Source organism: Pseudoliparis swirei, chromosome 5 (assembly GCF_029220125.1).
Source record: "Pseudoliparis swirei isolate HS2019 ecotype Mariana Trench chromosome 5, NWPU_hadal_v1, whole genome shotgun sequence".
Classification (NCBI taxonomy): domain Eukaryota; kingdom Metazoa; phylum Chordata; class Actinopteri; order Perciformes; family Liparidae; genus Pseudoliparis; species Pseudoliparis swirei.
The window spans coordinates 14305176-14330987 of NC_079392.1; the positions used below are offsets into that span (position 1 = coordinate 14305176).

The 25812-nt window shown below is 41.8% G+C and overlaps 2 protein-coding genes across 10 annotated transcripts; both read right to left on the reverse strand.

Moving 5' to 3' along the window:
• Nucleotides 1-1129: 1129 nt before the first annotated feature.
• LOC130193653 (transcription initiation factor TFIID subunit 4-like) lies at nt 1130-25214 on the reverse strand. Its single transcript, XM_056414275.1, has 15 exons — nt 24720-25214; nt 24318-24439; nt 24118-24219; nt 23159-23287; nt 20731-20853; nt 20301-20390; nt 19530-19661; nt 17926-18058; nt 16712-16796; nt 16449-16609; nt 16196-16326; nt 3831-3956; nt 3572-3628; nt 2775-2882; nt 1130-1563 (listed from the first exon to the last, which is right to left on the reverse strand). Exons 1-15 carry the CDS (start codon nt 25210-25212, stop codon nt 1438-1440), a joined length of 2118 nt encoding a protein of 705 aa, XP_056270250.1. The 5' UTR covers nt 25213-25214; the 3' UTR covers nt 1130-1437.
• On the reverse strand, nt 6541-13825 carry LOC130193651 (transcription initiation factor TFIID subunit 4B-like). 9 transcript variants are annotated; one of them, XR_008831682.1, is made up of 5 exons: nt 13222-13554; nt 9311-9450; nt 9052-9108; nt 8279-8386; nt 6541-7288 (listed from the first exon to the last, which is right to left on the reverse strand). XR_008831682.1 is itself a non-coding variant. In XM_056414269.1 (5 exons), exons 1-5 carry the CDS (start codon nt 13808-13810, stop codon nt 6971-6973), a joined length of 393 nt encoding a protein of 130 aa, XP_056270244.1. In that variant the 5' UTR covers nt 13811-13825; the 3' UTR covers nt 6541-6970. The 9 variants fall into 9 exon arrangements, 8 of the variants coding, with proteins under 8 accessions (XP_056270244.1, XP_056270241.1, XP_056270242.1 ...); XM_056414269.1 differs by lacking the exon at nt 13222-13554 and adding an exon at nt 13700-13825 and having other exon boundaries at nt 6541-6974; nt 9311-9423; XM_056414266.1 differs by lacking the exon at nt 13222-13554 and adding an exon at nt 13700-13825 and having other exon boundaries at nt 6541-7283; nt 9311-9423.
• Nucleotides 25215-25812: the final 598 nt, after the last annotated feature.

The window sequence follows — 25812 nt, forward strand, 5'->3', positions numbered from 1 at the left end:
GGAATTATTTTTGCAGGGTTCTCCGAGTCACCAGAGGTACAAAACAAACACACTATAATAATAATAATAGTAACCGTAATAATAATAGAAATATGAAACATATATTTTTAAAAACACACTGTACATAGTGTGGTAAAGTGTATGCAATATTTACAGTATCAACAGTAATAAGTAGGTAAATAAATAAATAATACACGTGTTTCTATACATGTTTTTTAATTTACCACATATGTTTTATATATAATGTATATATACATTTATATGTATACATATGTAAAATGACTTGTTTTTAATGATGGAGAAATGATGGTTATTACTAGAAGTAGGACGTCATGACAGAATATGATCCCCAAGTCACGTGTGCGTACGTGACGCGTCGGCTCCGAGGCGGCGAAGCATTTGTGAGTCTTGTCGTTGCGTGTCTTGTTAGTACTTGACAATGTCTAAGAGTATATTCGCTATTCTCACTATTAATTGTCTGCATCGCCTGTACTAGGTAGGCACACCAAAAAGCTGCCTATACAATTATATGTGTATGATTATTTTGAATTGTGTATATATACAAATATATATATATCACACACAATTCAAAATAAAATATTTATATTTAAAGGATAATGAAAAAAGCAGGGTTGACATTTTGTTTGACTGTAAAGAATTATTTCTCGTGAATAATTCGAGGAAACTCATGAGCAAGAACAGCTGATGTGGTGACATCAAGAAAGCTGCTGTTCTAATCGCAGAAAGACCGTCCTCCGGAGTCTGGACTCCCAAGACCAGACTCTAGAGACACGACTGAGATACAATGATGTGCAGATTACATCACGTACAAGTGAGTATTTCTGAAAAACATAAGGAAAAATCAAATGTGCCATTGAGCTCCAACTGTCTTATTTACTTCTTAAATAGAGATGTTCTTGAAGTCTGAGTTGATCCATTATATTCTCCAGGTTTGAGGAGGTTAAACAATAAAGAACAATCTTTATTGAAAGGGCTTTGATTCCTGAGCTTTCAAAACGGAGCACTGTCTTGATGAAAATACATTTCAGTCGTTAGAAAAGGTGATTTACAAAATGCAAAACTCAAAAGCACAAGAACACGACCCACCATGAGACAATGAGAGTAAAAGTCAGGATGTGACCCAGTCCACTTCTTTTAATGGTCAAACAAACAAGCAGAATAATGAAACACTCAACATTAAACTTAGAACTCAACTAATCTTTTCAGTAAACAGTGTTTCATCTTCTGTCATATTTTTAATCAAAACTAGGAGCTGATCACCATCATTGATCCACCTACAAAAAAAGAAATAGTAGATAATAAACAGATGAATTGTTGATAGAACTGAAACAAAAGTACAAAAACAACAAACAAAGCTTGTTTAATTAAGATTAATATGAGAGCGGTGTAGTGGTGTGGTCATTCCCAGCGAGGTGGTCAGAGCATGGCTCTGTACAGAGGGAGGGAGTGGCACAGGAAGCGGTCCTGCTCCATACACAGCAGCAGATCCCTCAGCATGACGCGGGTCACCCTCTGAATGCTCGGTCTGGGCAGCAGGGTCACCTGAGAGAGTGAGAGAGAGAGTGAGCGACACATCTCTTTTGTTTTTCTTTAGACATTCACTGAAACCTCGGCACAGCCCTCGTGCTTTCACGCTACAAATCAAAGTCAACCAAGTCCTTGAATTAATATGGAGACAAACAACAAACACAATCACTCCTCTAGGTAGCCGTCATGCGAGTGGGCTGTGCAGCGGAGTGAAAGCCCTGTGGCTGTTGAGGAAAGAGCAAACAGGCAGCCCGCGCGCTGGGTAATGGAGAGAAGGCAGAGTACGCAGTTAGCAGACCTGGTCTTTAAAAACACACAGAATGAAAGGCACAGGCTCACACATGCTAGCTGTGGTACTGTGGGCCCCGTGAGCCGAGGAGGCAGCCAACTGGCAAGGGATGGGTTTGGTCTTCTGCAGCTCGTCGTTCACAAGAAGTCAACAGATACATTTGCACGAGTCCTGGTGGTGCAAGAAACATCCGAGCATGTTTTCAATGAAAACCCTTATGTTTAGTTAAACATAGGGATATTACATGTCTAGAGCAAACAGAGCTACTTAACTGCTGATTCTGACAAATTCGAGGAGGGAAAAAATGAATATTGGAATATTCAAACAGTGGTCAGTCACACACAACCTTACTTTCATTTAGCACATGCTTCTCGTAGAGACCGGCCTGTATTCTCATCTTCTCCCTGCGTTGGTTCATCGTATCGTATTTGAGTTAGAAGCCTTCCTGTTTTCTGCTCCCTGTCATTTGCTGATGATGAACACTCGCACTTGCTCCATGATTACCTGCTGTTCAGTAATCACCACTCTGCTGCTCACAGTTCCTCTTTTTTTTAACGGAAATATTCTTTTTATTTACATTTTTACGTTTATTTATGACGATGAAACAACACTTCCTCACAGCTGTTTCACATTAAAAGCCTCCCAGGAGTTTAAATGACAATTCTACCATTCCCGAATAGGCTTTTAATGTGAAATATCTGCTGGCGGTGGGAGTTTCACTGCAATCCTTTCGCAGGCAGTGAATGTACGTCGTTGTGGCAGAAACGAGTAAACAACTCACCCACCGTCTCGTCCTACCCGCCGTTGGAAGACAGCAGACTCATATTTTGACTCGGATTTGACACATTGTTGCTCTGTTCTTCGTCATTTCTTTGGAGCAGATGGCTCGGGACAACGCGTTGCACCTGTAGGGTCAACGTTTCCACCGCAGACCAACCTGGCTTCCCGTCTGCTCCATTGGTCTCTTCTTGCGAGGCCCGATGGCGGCCAGGGCCGTGAGGTTGGCCTCTCGTTGCTGCAGCTGAGCGTCTTCCATCTGTTGGAGCTGAAAAGGGAAGAGAGACGCAGGATTAGTGAGAATAGAGTCGACATGAACAGCAAGGTAACCTTTTTATAGTTCCTAGACACTTCTCTACAGTTTACAACGGAACACAGAACCGAGACGTCGTGAGCAGGAGTCCACTTGGTTAAAAATGAACAAACCTGAGCTAAACACCCCACTGAGTGTTACGTGACACTTTGTTTCATAAGAATACAAATAATAAATGCATTAGTTCAATTCATTTTGGAAACTAAATTAAATACTCTGGGAAAAAGACTTTCCCTTTTAGATGAGACGTCAGCGTGATACCACTCGGCTTCCCTTCCTGACCTCATATTTTTAGACCTGTATTTTGTAGCTTTCAATTTAATAGTCCAATCTAAAATGTTATATTTAGTAGTATTAACATGAACGCCCAAACTTGACCAACCCGTAGTCAATGTTGCTAGGTCGGACGAGCTTGTCAAAAAGAAACTTGGAGATGCGCAGAACCTGGAGCAGGACCTGGATCAGGGCCTACAGCAGGACCTGGATCAGGGCCTGGATCAGGACCTGGATCAGGACCTGGATCAGGGCCTGCAGCAGGACCTGGATCAGGACCTGGATCAGGGCCTGCAGCAGACAGCCAGGCCCTGCTGCAGTGAAAGCAGAGGGAGTCTCCCAGCATGCTCCAGGGTGAAACACGTACACACCTCTTTGGCTCTTTGCTTGAGCTGCTGATGCTGTGGATCCTCAGTGTGTGAGCGACTCTGACCACAAACAGACAGATATTAACTTAGCGAGCAGAATGTTCGCAAATAAATAGGTCAGAATAATTCTGGTGGCTTCAGATAAAATGCCAACATAATCCAAACAAGAAACACACTTTTAGCCTTTAAAGATACACTTTATACGATAAAAACATACACGTCTTGGGTATTATCCGGTGGTTTAAGTCAAACATAAACTCACTCTGGCCAAACGCAGCAGTCTCTCCCTCTCCTCTTCATCAATCCTCTTCTTCTTCAAACTCTCCACTTCCTCCAGGAAGCGAAGCTGGGATCGCACATCACTCACTTTGGCATGCCACAGGTCCTCCTGCACTCACACACACATTTCTATGCTGAATAATGACATAAAACAATATCATATTAACATAAAACATATCTTGTTATATTGTGAAAAAAAGGATCTTTTAGGTCTTTTATAATAATCATACCTGCAAACTCATGAGGTGAAAAAGGTGACAACGGGCTGGGGGGTGGGGGTCCTCTGCTCTGTCTAAGTCAGTGCCCACAAACCCTTCTAATAAGAATATAATAGATGTGTATATATATATATATATATGGCCACCACACCTTGAAATATTCAGTAATATTTATTTTGCATGGGCCCAGGTGTGAATAGGAGCGAAGCCCATTCAGAGAAATCTCTACGGTCCACTTGAGCGACAATCACACAGGTTAACAAGTCCCACGTTACACTATTTTACAAATCAAGTAACTTCCTGAATTGTGTACACTTGAACACTTTTTTAATTTCTAAATTATTTTACAAATTAATTCCTTTTGTTCCTCTTTTAGCCAATAACCAATAATATAGAATATATAATAAACCTGCCCACCCACCCTGTCTGTGATATCTCATCAGAGGCCCACACCCCGGGAAGTGGCTGAATGGAGAAGGGGTGGAGGGGTTTCTGTGAGATTCACAGACTGAATTCCTGCTGGAAATCACTTCTATATACAGACTCTGGTTCGGTGCTTTGTGACGTCACTAGCGAGTAGCGACGTCACAGCACAGAACCAGAGTCCTTACATGTCATGTGACAATGTTTCCATGGTGACGGACAAGGTCACGGAGATCGAAGGCACTGACAAGAAGTGACTTCCACCAGGAAACCTGTTTAAACTGTATATGCATGTTCATGTTGTGTATGTATATATGTACTTATGTGTGTGCATACTACTGTTTATATCTGTCACGGGACACAACATGTAACTATCTAATCTTTCATGGAACAATGTAATTCTCAGGCCAGCAGACATTGTACAATGGTGGTAAAACGCTCGCTAAACGGCGCTAGCCTTAATTAACTGTCTTCACTTTAACTTCTACACAGTTAATAACTGTCACAATATAAAAGCGAGCGAACATAACATTAATATATATATATGGTGCTTATGTACGTTTCTCACCTGTAAACACCAAGAGACTCGCATCAACAGCTGCGTCACTGTCTGTGTTACGCTGGTCTAACTTGTTTGTTTAAGACAATAATTACAGCACCAGTCATGGCAAAACCCGCTACTGCCCCCTACTGGCGAACACAAGTATAACAATATTTAAAAATCATTCAAATTAGGAAAAATTGGAAAAGTAGCACATCTTCAAATGTAGGAAGCTGGAACCATAACATGTTTTTTTAATTATTTAAAGTGAAATTATGATCAACAATTTTTTTCTTTTTTTTCTTCTCTTAAGCAACTAATTGATTAATCTAATACTATTTTTAGCTGAACTTTGGTAGTTTTACAACTAAATGTATGAAGTAGAAATATTATGAATGATATAATGATAGTAATAAAAAATATGCATTGTCATGATATATCATATGGTTAAAGTCATTCATAAACCAACTTCCCTTTCTTTGGCCTGAACAACAAGGACTCGTGAGCTCTGCTGAGCCATGACTCTGTTCCTTGACTCTGTTCCTTGAGTCTGTTCTGCCTCGACCTGGTTGTCACGATACTAACATTATAACTTCTATACGATACCTGGCATAAATATCAGGATACCAGATAAGAGCACAAAGAGTTTATTTATTCACATTAACATTAAACCAGTTTGACTGAGGGTTAAGATTCATAACTTAATATTTTAAATAAACTTTAACATTGAACTAGTGCTGTCTTTTTACTATTGACCGAATTGTTTGCAATTACATGTGTAATATAACTATATATACATACAAATATATATATAACATAGTTATTATATATACACATATTTATATATAATCTAAATATTTCTAAACAATATGTTTTTATTTTTTACACAATATATATACAATTATATGTGTATGATTATTTTATTATTTTGAATTGTGTATATATACAAATATATATATCACACACAATTCAAAATAAAATATTTATATTTAAAGGATAATGAAAAAAGCAGGGTTGACATTTTGTTTGACTGTAAAGAATTATTTCTCGTGAATAATTCGAGGAAACTCATGAGCAAGAACAGCTGATGTGGTGACATCAAGAAAGCTGCTGTTCTAATCGCAGAAAGACCGTCCTCCGGAGTCTGGACTCCCAAGACCAGACTCTAGAGACACGACTGAGATACAATGATGTGCAGATTACATCACGTACAAGTGAGTATTTCTGAAAAACATAAGGAAAAATCAAATGTGCCATTGAGCTCCAACTGTCTTATTTACTTCTTCAATAGAGGTGTTCTTGAAGTCTGAGTTGATCCATTATATTCTCCAGGTTTGAAGAGGTTAAACAATAAAGAACAATCTTTATTGAAAGGGCTTTGATTCCTGAGCTTTCAAAACGGAGCACTGTCTTGATGAAAATACATTTCAGTCGTTAGAAAAGGTGATTTACAAAATGCAAAACTCAAAAGCACAAGAACACGACCCACCATGAGACAATGAGAGTAAAAGTCAGGATGTGACCCAGTCCACTTCTTTTAATGGTCAAACAAACAAGCAGAATAATGAAACACTCAACATTAAACTTAGAACTCAACTAATCTTTTCAGTAAACAGTGTTTCATCTTCTGTCATATTTTTAATCAAAACTAGGAGCTGATCACCATCATTGATCCACCTACAAAAAAATAAATAGTAGATAATAAACAGATGAATTGTTGATAGAACTGAAACAAAAGTACAAAAACAACAAACAAAGCTTGTTTAATTAAGATTAATATGAGAGCGGTGTAGTGGTGTGGTCATTCCCAGCGAGGTGGTCAGAGCATGGCTCTGTACAGAGGGAGGGAGTGGCACAGGAAGCGGTCCTGCTCCATACACAGCAGCAGATCCCTCAGCATGACGCGGGTCACCCTCTGAATGCTCGGTCTGGGCAGCAGGGTCACCTGAGAGAGTGAGAGAGAGAGTGAGCGACACATCTCTTTTGTTTTTCTTTAGACATTCACTGAAACCTCGGCACAGCCCTCGTGCTTTCACGCTACAAATCAAAGTCAACCAAGTCCTTGAATTAATATGGAGACAAACAATCCTCGTTTCAAGGACGATGCCTCAACAAATACTTCCTGTCTGAGTATGTGCAGGAACAGCGTTCACTCCAAACACAATCACTCCTCTAGGTAGCCGTCATGCGTGTGGGCTGTGCCAGCGGAGGTGAAGCCCTGTGGCTGTTGAGGAAAGAGCAAACAGGCAGCCGGCTGCGCTGGGTAATGGAGAGAGAAGGCAGAGTACGCAGTTAGCAGAGCGTCCTGGTCTTTAAAAACACACAGAATGAAAGGCTCCGTGAGCTAAGCCGACAGGCTCACACATGCTAGCTGTGGTACTGTGGGCCCCGTGAGCCGAGGAGGCAGCCAACGGGCAAGGGATGGGTTTGGTCTTCTGCAGCTCGTCGTTCACAAGAAGTCAACAGATACATTTGCACGAGTCCTGGTGGTGCAAGAAACATCCGAGCATGTTTTCAATGAAAACCCTTATGTTTAGTTAAACATAGGGATATTACATGTCTAGAGCAAACAGAGCTACTTAACTGCTGATTCTGACAAATTCGAGGAGGGAAAAAATGAATATTGGAATATTCAAACAGTGGTCAGTCACACACAACCTTACTTTCATTTAGCACATGCTTCTCGTAGAGACCGGCCTGTATTCTCATCTTCTCCCTGCGTTGGTTCATCGTATCGTATTTGAGTTAGAAGCCTTCCTGTTTTCTGCTCCCTGTCATTTGCTGATGATGAACACTCGCACTTGCTCCATGATTACCTGCTGTTCAGTAATCACCACTCTGCTGCTCACAGTTCCTCTTTTTTTTAACGGAAATATTCTTTTTATTTACATTTTTACGTTTATTTATGACGATGAAACAACACTTCCTCACAGCTGTTTCACATTAAAAGCCTCCCAGGAGTTTAAATGACAATTCTACCATTCCCGAATAGGCTTTTAATGTGAAATATCTGCTGGCGGTGGGAGTTTCACTGCAATCCTTCAGCAGGCAGTGAATGTACGTCGTTGTGGCAGAAACGAGTAAACAACTCACCCACCGTCTCGTCCTACCCGCCGTTGGAAGACAGCAGACTCATATTTTGACTCGGATTTGACACATTGTTGCTCTGTTCTTCGTCATTTCTTTGGAGCAGATGGCTCGGGACAACGCGTTGCACCTGTAGGGTCAACGTTTCCACCGCAGACCAACCTGGCTTCCCGTCTGCTCCATTGGTCTCTTCTTGCGAGGCCCGATGGCGGCCAGGGCCGTGAGGTTGGCCTCTCGTTGCTGCAGCTGAGCGTCTTCCATCTGTTGGAGCTGAAAAGGGAAGAGAGACGCAGGATTAGTGAGAATAGAGTCGACATGAACAGCAAGGTAACCTTTTTATAGTTCCTAGACACTTCTCTACAGTTTACAACGGAACACAGAACCGAGACGTCGTGAGCAGGAGTCCACTTGGTTAAAAATGAACAAACCTGAGCTAAACACCCCACTGAGTGTTACGTGACACTTTGTTTCATAAGAATACAAATAATAAATGCATTAGTTCAATTCATTTTGGAAACTAAATTAAATACTCTGGGAAAAAGACTTTCCCTTTTAGATGAGACGTCAGCGTGATACCACTCGGCTTCCCTTCCTGACCTCATATTTTTAGACCTGTATTTTGTAGCTTTCAATTTAATAGTCCAATCTAAAATGTTATATTTAGTAGTATTAACATGAACGCCCAAACTTGACCAACCCGTAGTCAATGTTGCTAGGTCGGACGAGCTTGTCAAAAAGAAACTTGGAGATGAGCAGAACCTGGAGCAGGACCTGGATCAGGGCCTACAGCAGGACCTGGATCAGGACCTGGATCAGGGCCTGCAGCAGGACCTGGATCAGGACCTGGATCAGGGCCTGCAGCAGACAGCCAGGCCCTGCTGCAGTGAAAGCAGAGGGAGTCTCCCAGCATGCTCCAGGGTGAAACACGTACACACCTCTTTGGCTCTTTGCTTGAGCTGCTGATGCTGTGGATCCTCAGTGTGTGAGCGACTCTGACCACAAACAGACAGATATTAACTTAGCGAGCAGAATGTTCGCAAATAAATAGGTCAGAATAATTCTGGTGGCTTCAGATAAAATGCCAACATAATCCAAACAAGAAACACACTTTTAGCCTTTAAAGATACACTTTATACGATAAAAACATACACGTCTTGGGTATTATCCGGTGGTTTAAGTCAAACATAAACTCACTCTGGCCAAACGCAGCAGTCTCTCTCTCTCCTCTTCTTCTTCAAACTCTCCACTTCCTCCAGGAAGCGAAGCTGGGATCGCACATCACTCACTTTGGCATGCCACAGGTCCTCCTGCACTCACACACACACATTTCTATGCTGAATAATGACATAAAACAATATCATATTAACATAAAACAGATCTTGTTATATAATGAAAAAAAGGACCTTTTAGGTCTTTTATAATTATCATACCTGCAAACTCATGAGGTGAAAAAGGTGACAACGGGCTGGGGGGTGGGGGTCCTCTGCTCTGACTAAGTCAGTGCCCACAAACCCTTCTAATAAGAATATAATAGATGTGTGTATATATATATATATATTAGTGCTGTGAAAAATAACGCGTTAACTCAGTTAATTCAATTACAGGTTTAACTAGTTTTTTTTAAAAACGCATTTAACGCATGCGCAGAATGAGCTTCCAAAACACCACTTCAATCTGAACTCTGTCCGCTCTCATGCAGACGGTCTGTTCATCGGTAATGATCCTTCCGCAGGTTCACCTACGGAAACCTTGTTACGACTTTTACTTCCTGTAGATCAGGGGTCTCAACACGTCGATCGCGGCGTAGTGTTGGTAGATCGCATGACATTAAAGAGATGGGCCCGCCCCCTGACATGTTCTCTATAGCACGTCTTTGTTCTTTTATCAAACTAAACGTCTGTTGTTGATCGTATCTCCACAGCAGCATGTCATCTCTGTCTCTTCGCGTTGCGTTAACACTTATCGATCTCCGTCTGGCGCGCCACAGAGCTCCGTGCGCATCGGGACCGAGCAAAAAAAGTCACTCGTCAATCTGTCCACCTTTAGATTGTATCATGGTGGAGTTAATGGTTGACAAACAAGAGAAAAATGCTCTGTTTAACCCTCCTGTTACCTTTACATTTACGAACATATTTTACCCTCGGGGTCAATTTGACCCCAGCAATTAAAACCTCCAGAAAATTATTAGAATTAATATTGCTTCCCAAGTTTAAGTGTGAGGTACTTTATGTTTGTTTGTTGACTACTTAAATAGCCCTTTAAATAAATAAAAAAGACACAGTGAAAAACAGCCTGGGGTCAAATTGACCCCAAAGAACACCGACATTAAACATTGAATGGGGTCAAATTGACCCGAAAGGTAACAGGAGGGTTAAACATTCTGTTTAGGATGAAGATGTATTAATGTTCCATATGGAAGAAAACTGCTAAATAACTGCTGAGTTGCAGCACCATTGTATAGAAGAATGTATAAATGTATATATCCGTCTTTTGTCATAAATCTCTATGTTCTCACAAAATATACCGAGAATATCGGTAATATGTGATTAATCATGATTAATCCACAAAAACCTGTGATTAATCAGATTAAAAATTGTAATCGTTTCACAGCCCTAATATATATATATGGCCGCCACACCTAGAAATATTCAGTAATATTTATTTAGCATGGGCCCAGGTGTGAATAGGAGCAAAGCCCATTCAGAGAAATCTCTACGGTCCACTTGAGCGACAATCACACAGGTTAACAAGTCCCACGTTACACTATTTTACAAATCAAGTAACTTCCTGAATTGTGTACACTTGAACAGTTTTTTAATTTCTTTAATTTCTAAATTATTTTAGAAATTAATTCCTTTTGTTCCTCTTTTATCCAATAACCAATAATATATCATATATAATAAACCTGCCCACCCACCCTGTCTGTGATATCTCATCAGAGGCCCACACCCCGGGAAGTGGCTGAATGGAGAAGGGGTGGAGGGGTTTCTGTGAGATTCACAGACTGAATTCCTGCTGGAAATCACTTCTATATACAGACTCTGGTTCGGTGCTCCGTGACGTCACTAGCGAGTAGCGACGTCACAGCACAGAACCAGAGTCCTTACATGTCATGTGACAATGTTTCCATGGTGACGGACAAGGTCACGGAGATCGAAGGCACTGACAAGAAGTGACTTCCACCAGGAAACCTGTTTAAACTATACATGCATGTTCATGTTGTGTATGTATATATGTACTTATGTGTGTGCATACTACTGTTTATATCTGTCACGGGACACAACATGTAACTATCTAATCTTTCATGGAACAATGTAATTCTCAGGCCAGCAGACATTGTACAATGGTGGTAAAACGCGAGCGCGCGATTAACATCCGCTAGCCTTAATTAACTGTCTTCACTTTAACTTCTACACAGTTAATAACTGTCAAAATATAAAAGCGAGCGAACATAACATTAATATATATACACTACCGTTCAAAAGTTTGGGATCACTTAGAAATGTCCTTATTTTTCAAAGAAAAGCATTGTTTTTTTCAATGAAGATAACATTAAATCAATCAGAAATACACTCTATACATTGTTAATGTGGTAAATGACTATTCTAGGTGGAAACGTCTGATTTCTAATGAAATATCTCCATAGGTGTATAGAGGCCCATTTCCATCAACGATCACTCCAGTGTTCTAATGGTACATTGTGTTTGCTAATCGCCTTAGAAGACTAATGGATGATTAGAAAACCCTTGTGCAATTATGTTAGCACAGCTGAAAACTGTTTTGCTGATGAGAGAAGCTATAAAACTGGCCTTCCTTTGAGCTAGTTGATTATCTGGAGCATCACATTTGTGGGTTCGATAAGACTCTCAAAATGGCCACAAAAAAAAAGAACTTTCATGTGAAACTCGCCAGTCTATTCTTGTTCTTAGAAATCAAGGCTATTCCATGCGAGAAATTGCAAAGAAACTGAAAATTTCCTACAGCGGTGTGTACTACTCCCTTCAGAGAACAGCACAAACGGGCTCTAACCAGAGCAGAAAGAGAAGTGGGAGGCCCCGGTGCACAACTCAGCAAGAAGACAAGTACATTAGAGTCTCTAGTTTGAGAAATAGACGCCTCACAGGTCCTCAACTGGCAGCTTCTTTAAATGGTACCCGCAAAACGCCAGTGTCAGCGTCGACAGTGAAGAGGCGACTCCGGGATGCTGGCCTTCTAGGCAGAGTGGCAAAGAAAAAGCCATATCTGAGACTGGCCAATAAAAAGAAAAGATTGGTATGGGCAAAAGAACACAGGCATTGGACAGAGGAAGATTGGAAAAAGGTGTTATGGACAGATGAATCCAAGTTTGAGGTGTTTGGATCACACAGAAGAACATTTGTGAGACGCAGAACAGGTGAAAAGATGCTGGAAGAGTGCCTGACACCATCTGTCAAGCATGGTGGAGGTCATGTGATGGTCTGGGACTGCTTTGGTGCTGGTAAAGTGGGAGATTTGTACCAGCTAAAAGGGATTTTAAATAAGGAAGGCTATCACTCCATTTTGCAACGCCATGCCATACCCTGTGGGAAGCGCTTGATTGGAGCCAATTTCCTCCTCCAACAGGACAATGACCCAAAGCACACCTCCACATTGTGCAAGAACTATTTAGGGAAGAAGCAGGCAGCTGGTATGCTGTCTGTAATGGAGTGGCCAGCACAGTCACCAGATCTCAACCCCATTGAGCTGTTGTGGGAGCAGCTTGACCGTATGGTCCGCAAGAAGTGCCCATCAAGCCAATCCAACTTGTGGCAGGTGCTTCAGGAAGCGTGGGGTGACATTTCAACAGATTACCTCAACAAATTAACAGCTAGAATGCCAAAGGTCTGCAATGCTGTAATTGCTGCAAAAGGAGCATTCTTTGACGAAAGCAAAGTTTGACGAAAAAAATTACTTCAAATACAAATCATAATTTCTAACCTTGTCAATGTCTTGACTATATTTTCTATACATTTTGCAACTCATTTGATAAATAAAAGTGTGAGTTTTCATGGAAAACACGAAATTGTCTGGGTGATCCCAAACTTTTGAACGGTAGTGTATATATGGTACTTATGTACGTTTCTCACCTGTAAACACCAAGAGACTCGCATCAACAGCTGCGTCACTGTCTGTTACGCTGGTGTTACACTTAAGCCCCATTGCCCCACCTGTGGGGCAGATTTGATGTTTTGTTCTAAACTGTCTATAATATTATAATAAACATGAGCAAATATATTGATGTTGTACATCAAATTAAAGAAGACAACTGGGGCTACAAGTATCAGTGAGCCATTTAAACACAACTCAAACACCAACTGAAATAAAAATACAAATATCATAATCATAATTTTGTCAGGTGTCGGCCCACTCAGAACGTTTCCGTAGCTAGCGACATGTAGCTTTGTGCAATCATAAAAGACGAGATGTTCGAAAGCAAGAGGACTTCACACAGATTCTAAATATCTTTACAGAATCCTTCTGCACCAAAGTATCACGGAGATATAAGCCAAAGAACACAGAAATATTAATCGCTTCATAGCTTTACATTCAGCAAATTCAACATACTTTTGTTCTTGAGAAGAAAAAACGTTTCTCTCCCCTGCATTCCAGCTGGCATGGCTTTAGTGTGTGTGTATGTCCCTTTAAAAACCAGGCGGACTTTTGGGGAAGCGTCATAATCAGCTGTCAGGAAGTTCAATTTCAGCAAATCGGATTTCACATTTCAAATACGGCGACGCCTTTCTGTCTCCTATTGGCTCACAGTGCTGTCAATCTTGTCTTTCTTGGTACCAATCGATTCTATTGGCTCTAAGTATTCCAATGACGTGTCGTTCTTTAAAATCCGCCCTTCCTCGGCGGAGATATCTGCGCGCGCAACAGCTGCGCTGTGACAGATCCAAAAACCGGCTTTACGCACAGCACGCTTCAGCACCACTTTGTTTGATAATTTTTTTATCTTTGATTTACTGTTTTAAAGCCACATAATGATGTATTTGCATGTATTGATCACCACAAGTAAAAGTGAAAGTGAAATAAATGGTTTGGTACATGAGAAAAGTCAAATGGCACAGATGGTGCTTCAATGTGCCCAAATGCAAATTTTAGAGACCTCGCCTAAATTCTCTTTACTAAAAAGTCTCCAACTATTGTTCTGCTTTATTTTTTATGTGTCAAACTTTGCAGAGAGTCTGTTCACAAGTTGTATTATTATCTGGGTGATTTTAAGCCTTTGCTGTGCATCCATCCAGGATATATTCATCCTGAAAGTGCTTTTTTTTCTAATCGAACCTGAAACTTCTATGAAAATAGAAGATTCATCTTTATTTACTCTTAACCAGTAACATATATGCTAATATTTACACATCTGAACAAAAGCTCATTGTGTTCCCTTTATTATAACACCAACATTATTCAAATAGCTTGTGTGGTTGCAGAGCTCCACCCTTTTTAGTTTGGGTATGTCATTTTGAGCAGAAACCTAAAAAACCGGGTGGGGGTTAACAGGTTAAGACAAGAATTACGGCACCAGTCATGGCAAAACCCACTACTGCCCCCTACTGGCGAACACACGTATAACAATATTTAAAAATCATTCAAATTAGGAAAAATGGAAAAGTAGCACTTCTTCAAATTTAAGATGCTGGAACTATAACATGTTTTTATTATTATTTAAAGTGAAATTATTATCAACAATTTTTTTCTTTTTTTTCTTCTCTTAAGCAACTAATTGATTAATCTAATAATATTTTTAGCTGAACTTTGGTAGTTTTACAACAAAATGTATAAAGTAGAAATATTATTAATGATATGATAGTCATAAAAAATATGCGTTGTCATTATATATTATATGGTTAAAGTCATTCATAAACCAACTTCCCTTTCTTTGGCCGGAACAACAAGGACTCGTGAGCTCTGCTGAGCCATGACTCTGTTCCCTGAGTCTGTTCTGCCTCTACCTGGCTGTCACTAACATTATAACTTCTATACGATACCTGCCATAAATATCATGATACCAGAATTCGATACAATACCATAAAAACAATATGATACCATAAATACGATAATGGTATATTTATCTGTAATAGTAATAAATAAAACATCTGTATGGTTCACTTTTTACCAACTTTTTCAACACTTAACAAATGGCAGTATTATTAGTATTAATACAGCCAGATATTAATGAAACTACATGGTTCCATCATAGCATTGATTATACACTATGAGGCCTGAAGTCTGTATCTGACCAGATGATACAGAGTTCATCAGGATGAGCAGCTGTAGAGTTACAGAACTTTACAGACTGTCTGCCTTGGAGACAAAGAACTGAAACATTTCACTTCTGGAATCATCTTTTTCTTCTTTTTTTAAAGCTGAAGTTTAAGTCTCAAAAGCTCCGCCACTTGACGCCACTCGCTGTGAGCGCTGCGCAGCGCATTGCGTGCAGACAGCTTGACACGGAGCAGCGTGTGCGCTCTGATCGCTCTTTTAATGAAGTATTGATACAAAAAATATGCTAAATCACATCGTGTTTAACGTACGGGTACTTTGTTAGTATCGCTACACCGTGCAGCGTGACAGCAGCAGATGTAGCGGGGTGACATTCAAGCTAACCTAAACCCCCAAACGCTGTTGACATCTGAACGCTGATTGGCCGAGACGCGACACGTCCCATCAAAGATGCTTTATTGCGAAGAGCACCAAATCACATTTTCTCCGTGTCTCACTCCAATCTCATAAACGCCGGCCGACCAGTTGACCCCCCCTGACCCTCCCTGACCCCCCTACCCCAAAACAAAAACTCTTCGGGTCTACACGATTCACTTGGATGACCTAATTTGATTTAAAAATGGTGAATTTCACCGAAAGGTGACAAGTTTGCTGGTATGAATAATAATAATAATAATAAGAAGAAGAAAAAGAAGCTGTTTTTGTCTTGGCGCCATCAATACAATGCTGTATGCCATGCATGATAACTTTTCTATGTGTGAATCAATATAAAACCACTCATGGCAAGAACATGGAAGGGGGGAGGGGGGGGGGGAGGGGGTCATACCGCTGTACCTTCAGTGCTGCCTTGCGGTGTTCTGCCACAACAGTGAGCTTCTCCAGCAGCCCACGGAGACACTCCTGAGTGGCATGAGACACCAGATTCACCACCTCTGGGCCGACATCCGTCACTCCCAATGCCTGTCCTAACACAGCAGACACAAGAGTATCGCAACGAGTCATAGAAATGTTCAAGTTAAGCACGTCCAATAAGTGTGTGTTTTATTCACACTTTATACTCTTGTTGAGACTTTCACACCTCCTGTACCTGTACGGAGGATTTGGCTGAGCACTGGCTTTGGCGAGAGGAAGGGCTGATCCTGGCACGAATGCACCACAGAGCCGACCACCGTGGTCAAGATCTGTGCATTTTCCTCTCTCAGGTTGACCCCCGCCATGGCGGTGACATCGTTAATGTCATCATCCTCTCTGGAAACACACACAGGGGCGGACAGACACACGGACACACACACTCAACTTTAACCCCTCGCACTGAAATCTGGGTCCAAAGATACAAACTGGATGTTTTACCTGTATGATCCGAAGCTGTCCTTGAATGTAAACGTGGTAGAGCGAGGCGGATCCCGAGTGAAAGGCTGCTTCAATGAAAACATTCCTAGAAAGAAGTCATTTACAAAGTTATCTGGAGAGTAACGTCTGTGTCAGCACTTGTGGATGTAAATTGTTTGCAAAATTAAGTTACAGTGTACAGGCCGCAGTAATTAGATTAAATATACTTTATTCATCCCCAGGGGGAAGGTCTTTGTTGCAGCAGCAACAATGTTGCAATATATACAATTAAATTAAATAGCATGGTGCATAACATTTAGTAGAATTTAAATAATACAAACTAAATAACTTAAAAATGTGTATCCAAGTGTATATAAAGTATATAAAGTGGAAGTGGTGCAAGAATGTTCTGTTTCTGGAATGTTCTCCTGTATTTGAAATGTTCAGGGGGGGGGGGGGGGTATGCATGAAACTATTGTCCATGTTCAAAGTTCCCAAGCGAGGGTTCCGCCTGGAAACCTTTAGCAACACGTGGATTGGCGTGCTCGTCTTGCCTTGGGGAACGCAAAAGAGCTGGAAGAGCCGCCTGCGGGTTCTCCGTCAGCTTCAACAGCAATGGAGACAAAGTTGTGGATAAGACGAGGCCGGTGTTTTGGGGGATGGGAACATCCCCGGTAGGAGAAACGTCTGGGCGCTTAGAATGTTTAAATATAGTCACGTTGGAAATGGGACTTATGAAACACTCCCCCTAATGCACGTTATATATGGGGATTTTCAAAATCATGACATAAGAGATCCTTTTCAGTTATATAGCCCACCGTGATTAGTTTTCTTCTGGGACAGTGTCACACGGAGGGGCACCGCTTCCACTTTATATACTTTATATACACTTGGATACACATTTTAAGTTATTTAGTTTGTATTATTTAAATTCTTAAATGTTATGCACCATGCTATTTAATTTAATTGTATATATTGCAACATTGTTGCTGCTGCAACAAAGACCTTCCCCCTGGGGATGAATAAAGTATATTTAATCTAATCTAATTACTGCGGCCTGTACACTGTAACTTAATTTAGCAAACAATCTACATCCACAAGTGCTGACACAGACGTGACATAAGATTTTAATGTTCTAAGATTCTGATTATATAAAAAAAAAATGTACACAATAATCAACTGGTGACATTGCCAAAGTCATCGCACCGCCCCCCCCCCCCCCCCTCAACTGTTACCTGCAAAGGGTTTTCCCGACTGGACCACTGTGTGTTTGGGGATGGGTTTGCTGGTCTTCAATATGTAATTTCTGGACTGGACTAATGTCGCCACACCCGGTCTCAGAGTCACTGCTGAAGGCGGATGGGTCACCTGCAGGTTAAGGGCACTCAATAAGATTACATTGAGACGTATTGTCCAGGGGAGAGAAAACAGAAAGATATCCACAAAGCAACATACATAGAACAGTCTAGGAAAAGCTTCATATGCATTTCTCCATCCCAGCTCACAACAGCGTGAACCAGGCAGTTTGCCAGTAAAGACATCGCTCCTGCTAACGCGAGCTCTTGAGGTGGCTTGACCCGTTCTTTTGTTTTGTCACGTTGAGCTGGAGCTAGTTGACAGTTCAGCACGGTGAGAAGTGAGTCGGTGGCATCGAGTAGTCAAAATACTCCAATGATACTTTAAGTATGTGGCGATGTGTGAAGGGCTGGCTCAGTCATTAGTGTAGAGCAGGGGTCAGGAACCTTTTTGACTGGGATGATGATGATGATGATGATGATGGTTTATGATGTTACTGTGCCTGTTCCAACAACAACAAGTTTCTCAGCAACAGACCACAGTCTGTTGTGAACCCGGTGGATGAAGAGTGGAGGGATGTTGAGATTGTGCCTTCAATTTATGAGGGAAAATGTTTGAACACATGTCTTGTGTTCTTATGTGTTGTTATGGTAAGTATGGCCTGAGCCAGGAGACGATCTGGAAAGAAACTAACGTTTTCTTTGATGTTCTGCGTTCCCTTATGAACATGAATATTCTAGAAGTTACAGGAAGTTGGGGATCAATAACTTTATCTCCGACTACACAATGGAGTGTCTTTTATTTCAGCACAGCAAACGCTAAAAAAAAAAATCACTGTTGACAAGACGCTACTCCATACCCATTGTTACCATAGTTACACAACGACCATGCCCAACGTCAGTGGGACAGGGCAACAACACAGAAAAGACACAGAACATAACTGCTTGTGTTAAACCACAGATTATGGTAAATTATGACCTTGAGTTTACCTTGTTACATAAAAACTATTTTTTCAATATCATGGGTTTGCACCCCATTCTTTTCACAGAAATCTATGACTTCATAATATCGCAAATCTGTGCAATTTGTCTAGATAATTTGCCACTTTGATATTGGAAATTCACTTGGAATATAAATAAGATGATGACAATCAATATGTTGTAGAGCTAATTAAGTTCATGCTTCAAAGTGTTTTCCACGTCTTTCTCCACATTGCATCACTTGGTCAGTTTACATGTGAGTAAAAGTTCCCCGTAGAGTTTTTAATCCCTGAAGGCTCGATGGAGCTGTACAAGAGAGGGTCCCCTTTTTGTTCATCTCATGACACGATACACACTCTAGCTCATGGATATGATGCAATCTCTGCTTTCATCCAGCTGCTCTACCGTCTCAAATTCTCCTCAAAGTGCATACTTGTGACCACTTACACAGCAGTGAAAAAGAGGAGAAAAAAAAGATGAAAAGAGTACAAATCACAAATGATATGTCCCTCACATTTACCAATAACTCCATGTTCTCGAAACATGAGATGACCTTTCTTTACCTGCTGGCTGGTACTGAGGAGAGGTCCTGTGGCGGTGCTGGACTGCTTCACAAGGTTGCTCGTAGAAGTTGAAGCCTGTTGGATGAATAACTGGGGGTCCGCGGTGAGACGACGCACTGCAGGAAGACTTTTCTGGCAGCAAAGACAAAAAGAGAATGCTAAGCACAGTCCAACTAGAAGCAAGTAGGTTCATTATGGGATTAATATGCTTTGGTAAAAGAAAACAACATGACTGTATTGACAACATATCTGAGCAGAGTCCATTGCACATGGTATGTCCAGATACCGAGTCCGAGAACCACATTTACTCAAACAATGATTAAATATCCGACATGCAACAGGTGTCGCCGTCTAAATTCAGCTCAACTTACTTTGCACAAACTACTGAAGATCCAAAATGAAGTCGATTAGCCCAAATGATCAATATGATATGAATGGAGCAGGGACACTGAAGCCAGAGAGGTCACATAGGACTCTGTTGTTGGAACTATCTTACAACCTTTTTTCTTGAGACAATGCCATTTTTGCCACCCAGTTTCAGGAATAAATCTGTGGAGATTGTGCAGAGCGTTGCAAACAAGCGGGCTGAGGTAGACTACACAGGTAAAAGGATCGGATTTGAATCTGCTTATTTTTTGCCAATCCCAACCCATCAAAATAAATCTGCATCAACTTTAGTTAAAAGTCTGTCTGGAGTTTGAATCCCTTTCGACATTGTGAGAGCGTACAGGACCTGCACACACCGAGGAGAGAAGGAGAACCTCTGGTCACCTTGAGGAAAGGCACCAAGCAGGGCTGTGGAGTGGACTTCAACTCATGATAAAGCTGTTCCGTAAACTCCTCCGCTTCGAGCTTCCCTTCCTGCAGGACAGGAAAAAGGACAAATACTTCACCTTTTGATACATTTGATGTTACTCGAAGCATTATGTTCTAAACTGAAGAGAATAAGCTGGTAAATTAGTACTGATAATACCTGATGAACAATATGCAAATAAAAAAATGGGCAGTATGAGAAGAACAGGCCAAAATATCAAACTTAGACTTAGTCAACCACCAATGTTGACGACGCGGTGACTACGTCTTATACACAGTCTTTGTTTTCAAGCCTTAAATGAACATCTTTTATAACATTCAGACTTCATGAATCCAATACTCTACTAAGTGAAAGCAAGTCTTGTGATGATGAAGAGTAGAGACGTACCAGCAGACTCCTGACCAGTCCTTTTACATTGTTAGCCATGTTGGCAGACCTGGAGTCACTGGAGGCCAGCTTGATGAGAGTCACCAGGAAGTTCTTGCACTTCTTCACACTATCCAGGGTCGCCTGTTGATATGATATGATATGCTATTTCTTTATTTGTCCCACAGTGGGGATATTTCAAAAATCACAGCAGCGGGGCACATCAGCGCATCAATGAAAATAAATATAAAACACAAAACTAAAAAAACTAAATACTAACACTAAATATTTTTATTTTTATTTGTCAGGGACAAAGCAGCGCACATTATTACACAAAGTGTACATGTGATACAGAAGGTTTCTAGCCAATTGGCTAATTTGCAACCCCAGTCCCTGGTCAGGCCTTTCTAAAACAAAACAAAACAAAACAGAAACATGTCTAGATCTAAAACTAATCTAAAAGTGGTGTATGTGTGCAGACAGCTCTCCATACACAGAGAAGACCTGACAAAACATCCATGCATAGACTGAGTGTTCATACACCTAACCATACACATCATAAGATAATAAGATATATACAAGAGCAACACAGGCAGTAGATCCTCTAAACTAAACACGTATAAAGGGGGAAAATAAAGTAAAGTGCTGAGTAAAGTGCTGAGATAGCCAGGATCTCCAGCGATCTACTGCAGTGTGTTGTGCAGCCTGACAGCTGCAGGAAGGAAGGAAGGACTTGTGGTTCCTCTCCCTCAGACACCGGGGTGAATCAGCCGGTGGCTGAAGGAGCTGTGCAGAGCTGCTAGAGATGAATTGTGAAGCAACAACACATCTTGATAAAACGTCAACTTGGGTCAATTTGTAACGCACTCTTGTTGTCCCTTCATAGCACAATTTCTGCAGCATTTGACAACGTGAACCACCAGATCCTTATCTCTTCTCTTCAGGACCTGGGGATCTCAGGCACTGCACTCGCTCTTTTCTCTTCCTACCTTAACGACCGCACTTACCGGGTAACTTGGAGAGGATCTGTGTCTGATCCTTGTCCTCTCACTACTGGGGTTCCTCAAGGCTCCGTCCTGGGTCCCCTCCTCTTCTCTCTGTATACTAATTCTCTCGGCTCTGTCATTCGTTCGCATGGCTTCTCCTACCATAGCTATGCCGATGACACCCAACTGATCTTCTCTTTTCCACCATCCGAAACACAGGTGGCGGCACAAATCTCTGCCTGTCTGACCGACATCTCTCAGTGGATGTCTGCACAACACCTGAAAATCAACCCTGACAAGACCGAGCTACTATTCCTTCCAGGGAAAGGCTCCCCCACCCATGACCTGACGACCACCTTCAACAGCTCTGTGTTGGCCCCTACCCCGACTGCCAGGAACCTCGGGGTGACACTAGACAGTCAACTCTCCCTGACGGCCAACATCACTGCGACGACGCGTTCCTGTAGGTACATGCTGCACAACATCAGGAGAATACGGCCTCTTCTTACTCAGAAGGCGGCACAGGTTCTGGTCCAGGCTCTGGTCATTTCACGCCTTGACTACTGAAACTCCCTCCTGGCAGGTCTCCCTGCTAAGGCCATCCGACCTCTGCAGCTCATCCAGAATGCTGCTGCTCGACTTGTCTTCAGCCTAAATTCACCCACACCACTCCGCTCCTCCGCTCTCTTCACTGGTTACCGGTGGCTGCCCGCATCCGCTTCAAAACCTTGGTTCTGGCGTACCGTGCTCTGAACGGATCGGGCCCCGTCTACATCCGGGATATGGTCACACCTTCCACCCCGGCACGTTCGCTCCGCTCGGCAACAGCCAATCGACTTGTGACTCCTGCACCTCGAGCTAACCACTCGAAATCCAGACTGTTTGCTGTCCTGGCTCCTCAGTGGTGGAATGAGCTCCCCACTGACATCAGGACAGCAGAAAGTCTTTACAGCTTCCACCGGAAACTAAAAACACATCTTTTCCGACTATATCTGCAGTAAAACACAGATTAGAACTTCAGTGGCACTTAAATAGCTCTTATTGTGGTACTTTTGTAGTTCGAATATGTTGAGGAAATGGTACTTTCTGTATTCTTGTTGTTCTTAGTTTGTACTCTAGGTTGAAATGCACTTATTGTAAGTCGCTTTGGATAAAAGCGTCTGCTAAATGACATGTAATGTAATGGTGCAATAAAAAAAAGAACACACAAATCACGATTACATATAGTTTTCTAATGTCATCTCACAATTTAACACTCAAATGAAATTAATCATGAAATCATACATAAGACTCATAATATATTTTTGGAATATTTTAGTCGTAGTGGAAACGGTACGAAACAAAATACGTAAGAAGAATTGCCATCTTGATGATTTTGGGATGTTTATGTTGATCTGTACTGACATCACAAGTGAAATCCAAACCTAGAAGGCAGGTCAGAACTGGGCCTGGTTTCGACTCACCTGATCAATGGTGGTTGGTGTTTCCTTTTTGGTTTCCGTGGCGACTACCTGAATGCCAGGCTGGCTTCCCCGGTCAGACACAGCGCTGACGGTCTGGACTACAGCTGGTTTGGGAGTCACACCAATCACCTGAACAACACAATAAAATCTATCACTCCAATACCAAAAACAGCAGCAGATATAACTGACTAATAGTACGGCAACAGGCATGAACTGGTGACGGCTACTGGTCAATTGAGCAAATCAGACGCGTGTGGTTGTGCTGTGTCGTGTGTGATCTGTAACTCCAACAGGTTGATGAGAGTCCCACTTGAACTTCACATTAGTCCATTCCATCTGTAAATGGGAACCTGACCTTCGTCAAACTTTGAAGCCTCTCTGCATTTTAGTGGAATGTCGAATCTGGTACAGGTTACACGACGGCCCCCTCATCCCCTTAATAGGAGGGCTTCAGTCCAGTTCCAAGTGACCTCTGCGACTGGTCATTTCTTTACAAGAAAACGATGGCAATAGGACTACGTGATAATGAATACACCCGAGTGAATTTAAATAGTGGGACTCGTCTCCTTATCGTGCAAACTGTCAAGCGAGGCATCAGATACCTTGTTAACCAGCCTTCTATCACTGGTTAATGAAGGCCACAAACAATCTTATAATAACACTAAGCAGTTACAACAGTCTTCATTGTTTATGGTCAGTATCATCTCATCACTTATGATCACTATTAGTGAAAAGTAAAGTATTGTCATCATCATTAGTGAGAGGCAAAGTATTATCATTATTAATATTAGTGATAAGTGTTCGTATTAATAATAGGTCATATATTCTTACGAATGAAAGGTAAAGTATTATCATTAATGACAGATAAAGCATTATCGTAAGTGACATGTAATTGATTTGCAGTAAAGATGCTCATCATGACCAAACACTGCATTAACGGTGTAAACCAGCGTGTGTACCTTTACCACAGCGGTCTTCTGGATTGGTGCTGGGTGGAAACTGGGAGGGGCGGTCATCCTGATCACGGTCACCTTCTCATTTGTTTTATTTACTGCAGATAACTAACTCACAAACATGCCAGGACGTTAAGATCACAGGAGTGAGGGTGTCACTTCATTTGCCTATTTCACATGAATTTAAAGCAGCAGCACACGCATACCTGTGGGACCAGTAGTTTAGGTGCTTGACCATTGACACCTCTTGGTGCCTGCTGAGCTTGTGCTAAAGCCTGCTGGGATACGAGCATCAGCTGACCACTGTCACTGCGGATCAACATCATACCTGGCAGAATTACAATCCAAAATCCCTTACTGTAACTCGTTGATGATTTGTCCCGAAACAAAGAGCTCGCTGGGTAAAGTACGCATGTAAACATCGTGGACCAAACACAGTACAAACACAGAAAGTGGGCGACCCTTAACACATGTTACAGACACACAATCTACTAACTATGAAAAACAGAATACAAGACAGTAACAGTGGTCAAATCTATAAACACAAATGAGAGCACCGCCCATAAGGTCTAGAATCTAGACAACAACATTGGTGTGTTGCAGCTCACCTGGTGGTATCTGGATATTGGCTGGGAGCTGTGTGGAGGCAGTCTGTGGCAGCCGGGAGGGCACAGTGACCGTCTGTGTACCCGCTGCCCTTGGTACGGTTATCACCACTGTCCTTCCTGGGGTTGTGGCCTGGTTTTTGGAGGTCACCTGGCTCAAGACTGGTTTTGTGCCCTGTGGTTGCCCGCTAGCGCCCACGCCTCCTGGGGTGGACACCTTTGTTACCACCATGAAAGAGGAAGTCTGACGCCCTGTGACTGCAACTGCAGAGGAGGTGGGTTGGTGGAGATGGCCAATTGGGATGACTTTAGGTGGGGCAGAGACAGACACAGCCTTTGAGACGGCTGCAGCAGTGGGTGGAGGTGGCAGAGCAGCGGTGGGTCCACATTTGGCCGGGACCTGTAATATCTTGACTTGAATAGCGTTGTCTCCATTCGCTACTGCCCCACAGGACTCCAGCTTTTGAGCTTCAAGAACGACTTTATTCATGGCCATACTTATCTCTAAATGGAGGGGGAAAAAACAGTAGGATTTCATACATAATCCAAATATATGAGACATAAAAGCAAGTGTTTGTTTCCCAAGTGCTATGCCGTTATGTTAGGCTATATTGACCCAGTCTGTAACCCCAGTGAAACAAATATTACATTTAAACAAACCAGTCAACACAAGCATGCCTGTTCTAGGGGCTGAGCTCAGTTCTGAGCAGTCCACTATCAATAAATACTGAATCAGCAAATTAACTGTAAGTGCTTACTTTACACTGGCAACTTCAGATACATGTTGTTGGAGAATACTAACTAACTAATGTTAAGATAACAAACCATTAGTGTTACAGCTCATGTTAGCAAAGTTAAATAACATAACGATTTAACGTTGGTATTTATATAATTTGACTTCCATTTGCTTTGGTTCATCCTGGTCATGCCTGCAGAAGTATTACCTACCGCCAACAACCTCTTGGTTCAGCTTTAGAAAAAAAGGACCAAGTTTGATATTAGCTAGTTAGCTTAGTTTAACAGAACATTAACAGAACTTTGTCACAAGATGTTGGTCCGAGTTTATTTCATCCAAAGGAACAAAGTGTGAGAGCTG

Bases quoted from the DNA above. Each gene is read 5' to 3' on its own strand.
- LOC130193651 (XM_056414266.1), bottom strand. From the start codon at position 13,810: ATGACGCTTCCCCAAAAGTCCGCCTGGTTTTTAAAGGGACATACACAC. The intron at 9,109-9,310 runs GTGAGTTTATGT...GTTTGTGGTCAG, and splicing joins GACTGCTGCGTTTGGCCAGA to AGTCGCTCACACACTGAGGA. The intron at 7,284-8,278 runs GTTGGTCTGCGG...TACCCAGCGCAG, and splicing joins TGGAGCAGACGGGAAGCCAG to CCGGCTGCCTGTTTGCTCTT.
- LOC130193653 (XM_056414275.1), bottom strand. From the start codon at position 25,212: ATGGCCATGAATAAAGTCGTTCTTGAAGCTCAAAAGCTGGAGTCCTGT. The intron at 24,220-24,317 runs GTATGCGTGTGC...TTTGTGAGTTAG, and splicing joins CTAAACTACTGGTCCCACAG to TTATCTGCAGTAAATAAAAC. The intron at 3,957-16,195 runs GTACAGCGGTAT...GTGTGAGTGCAG, and splicing joins ACCGCAAGGCAGCACTGAAG to GAGGACCTGTGGCATGCCAA.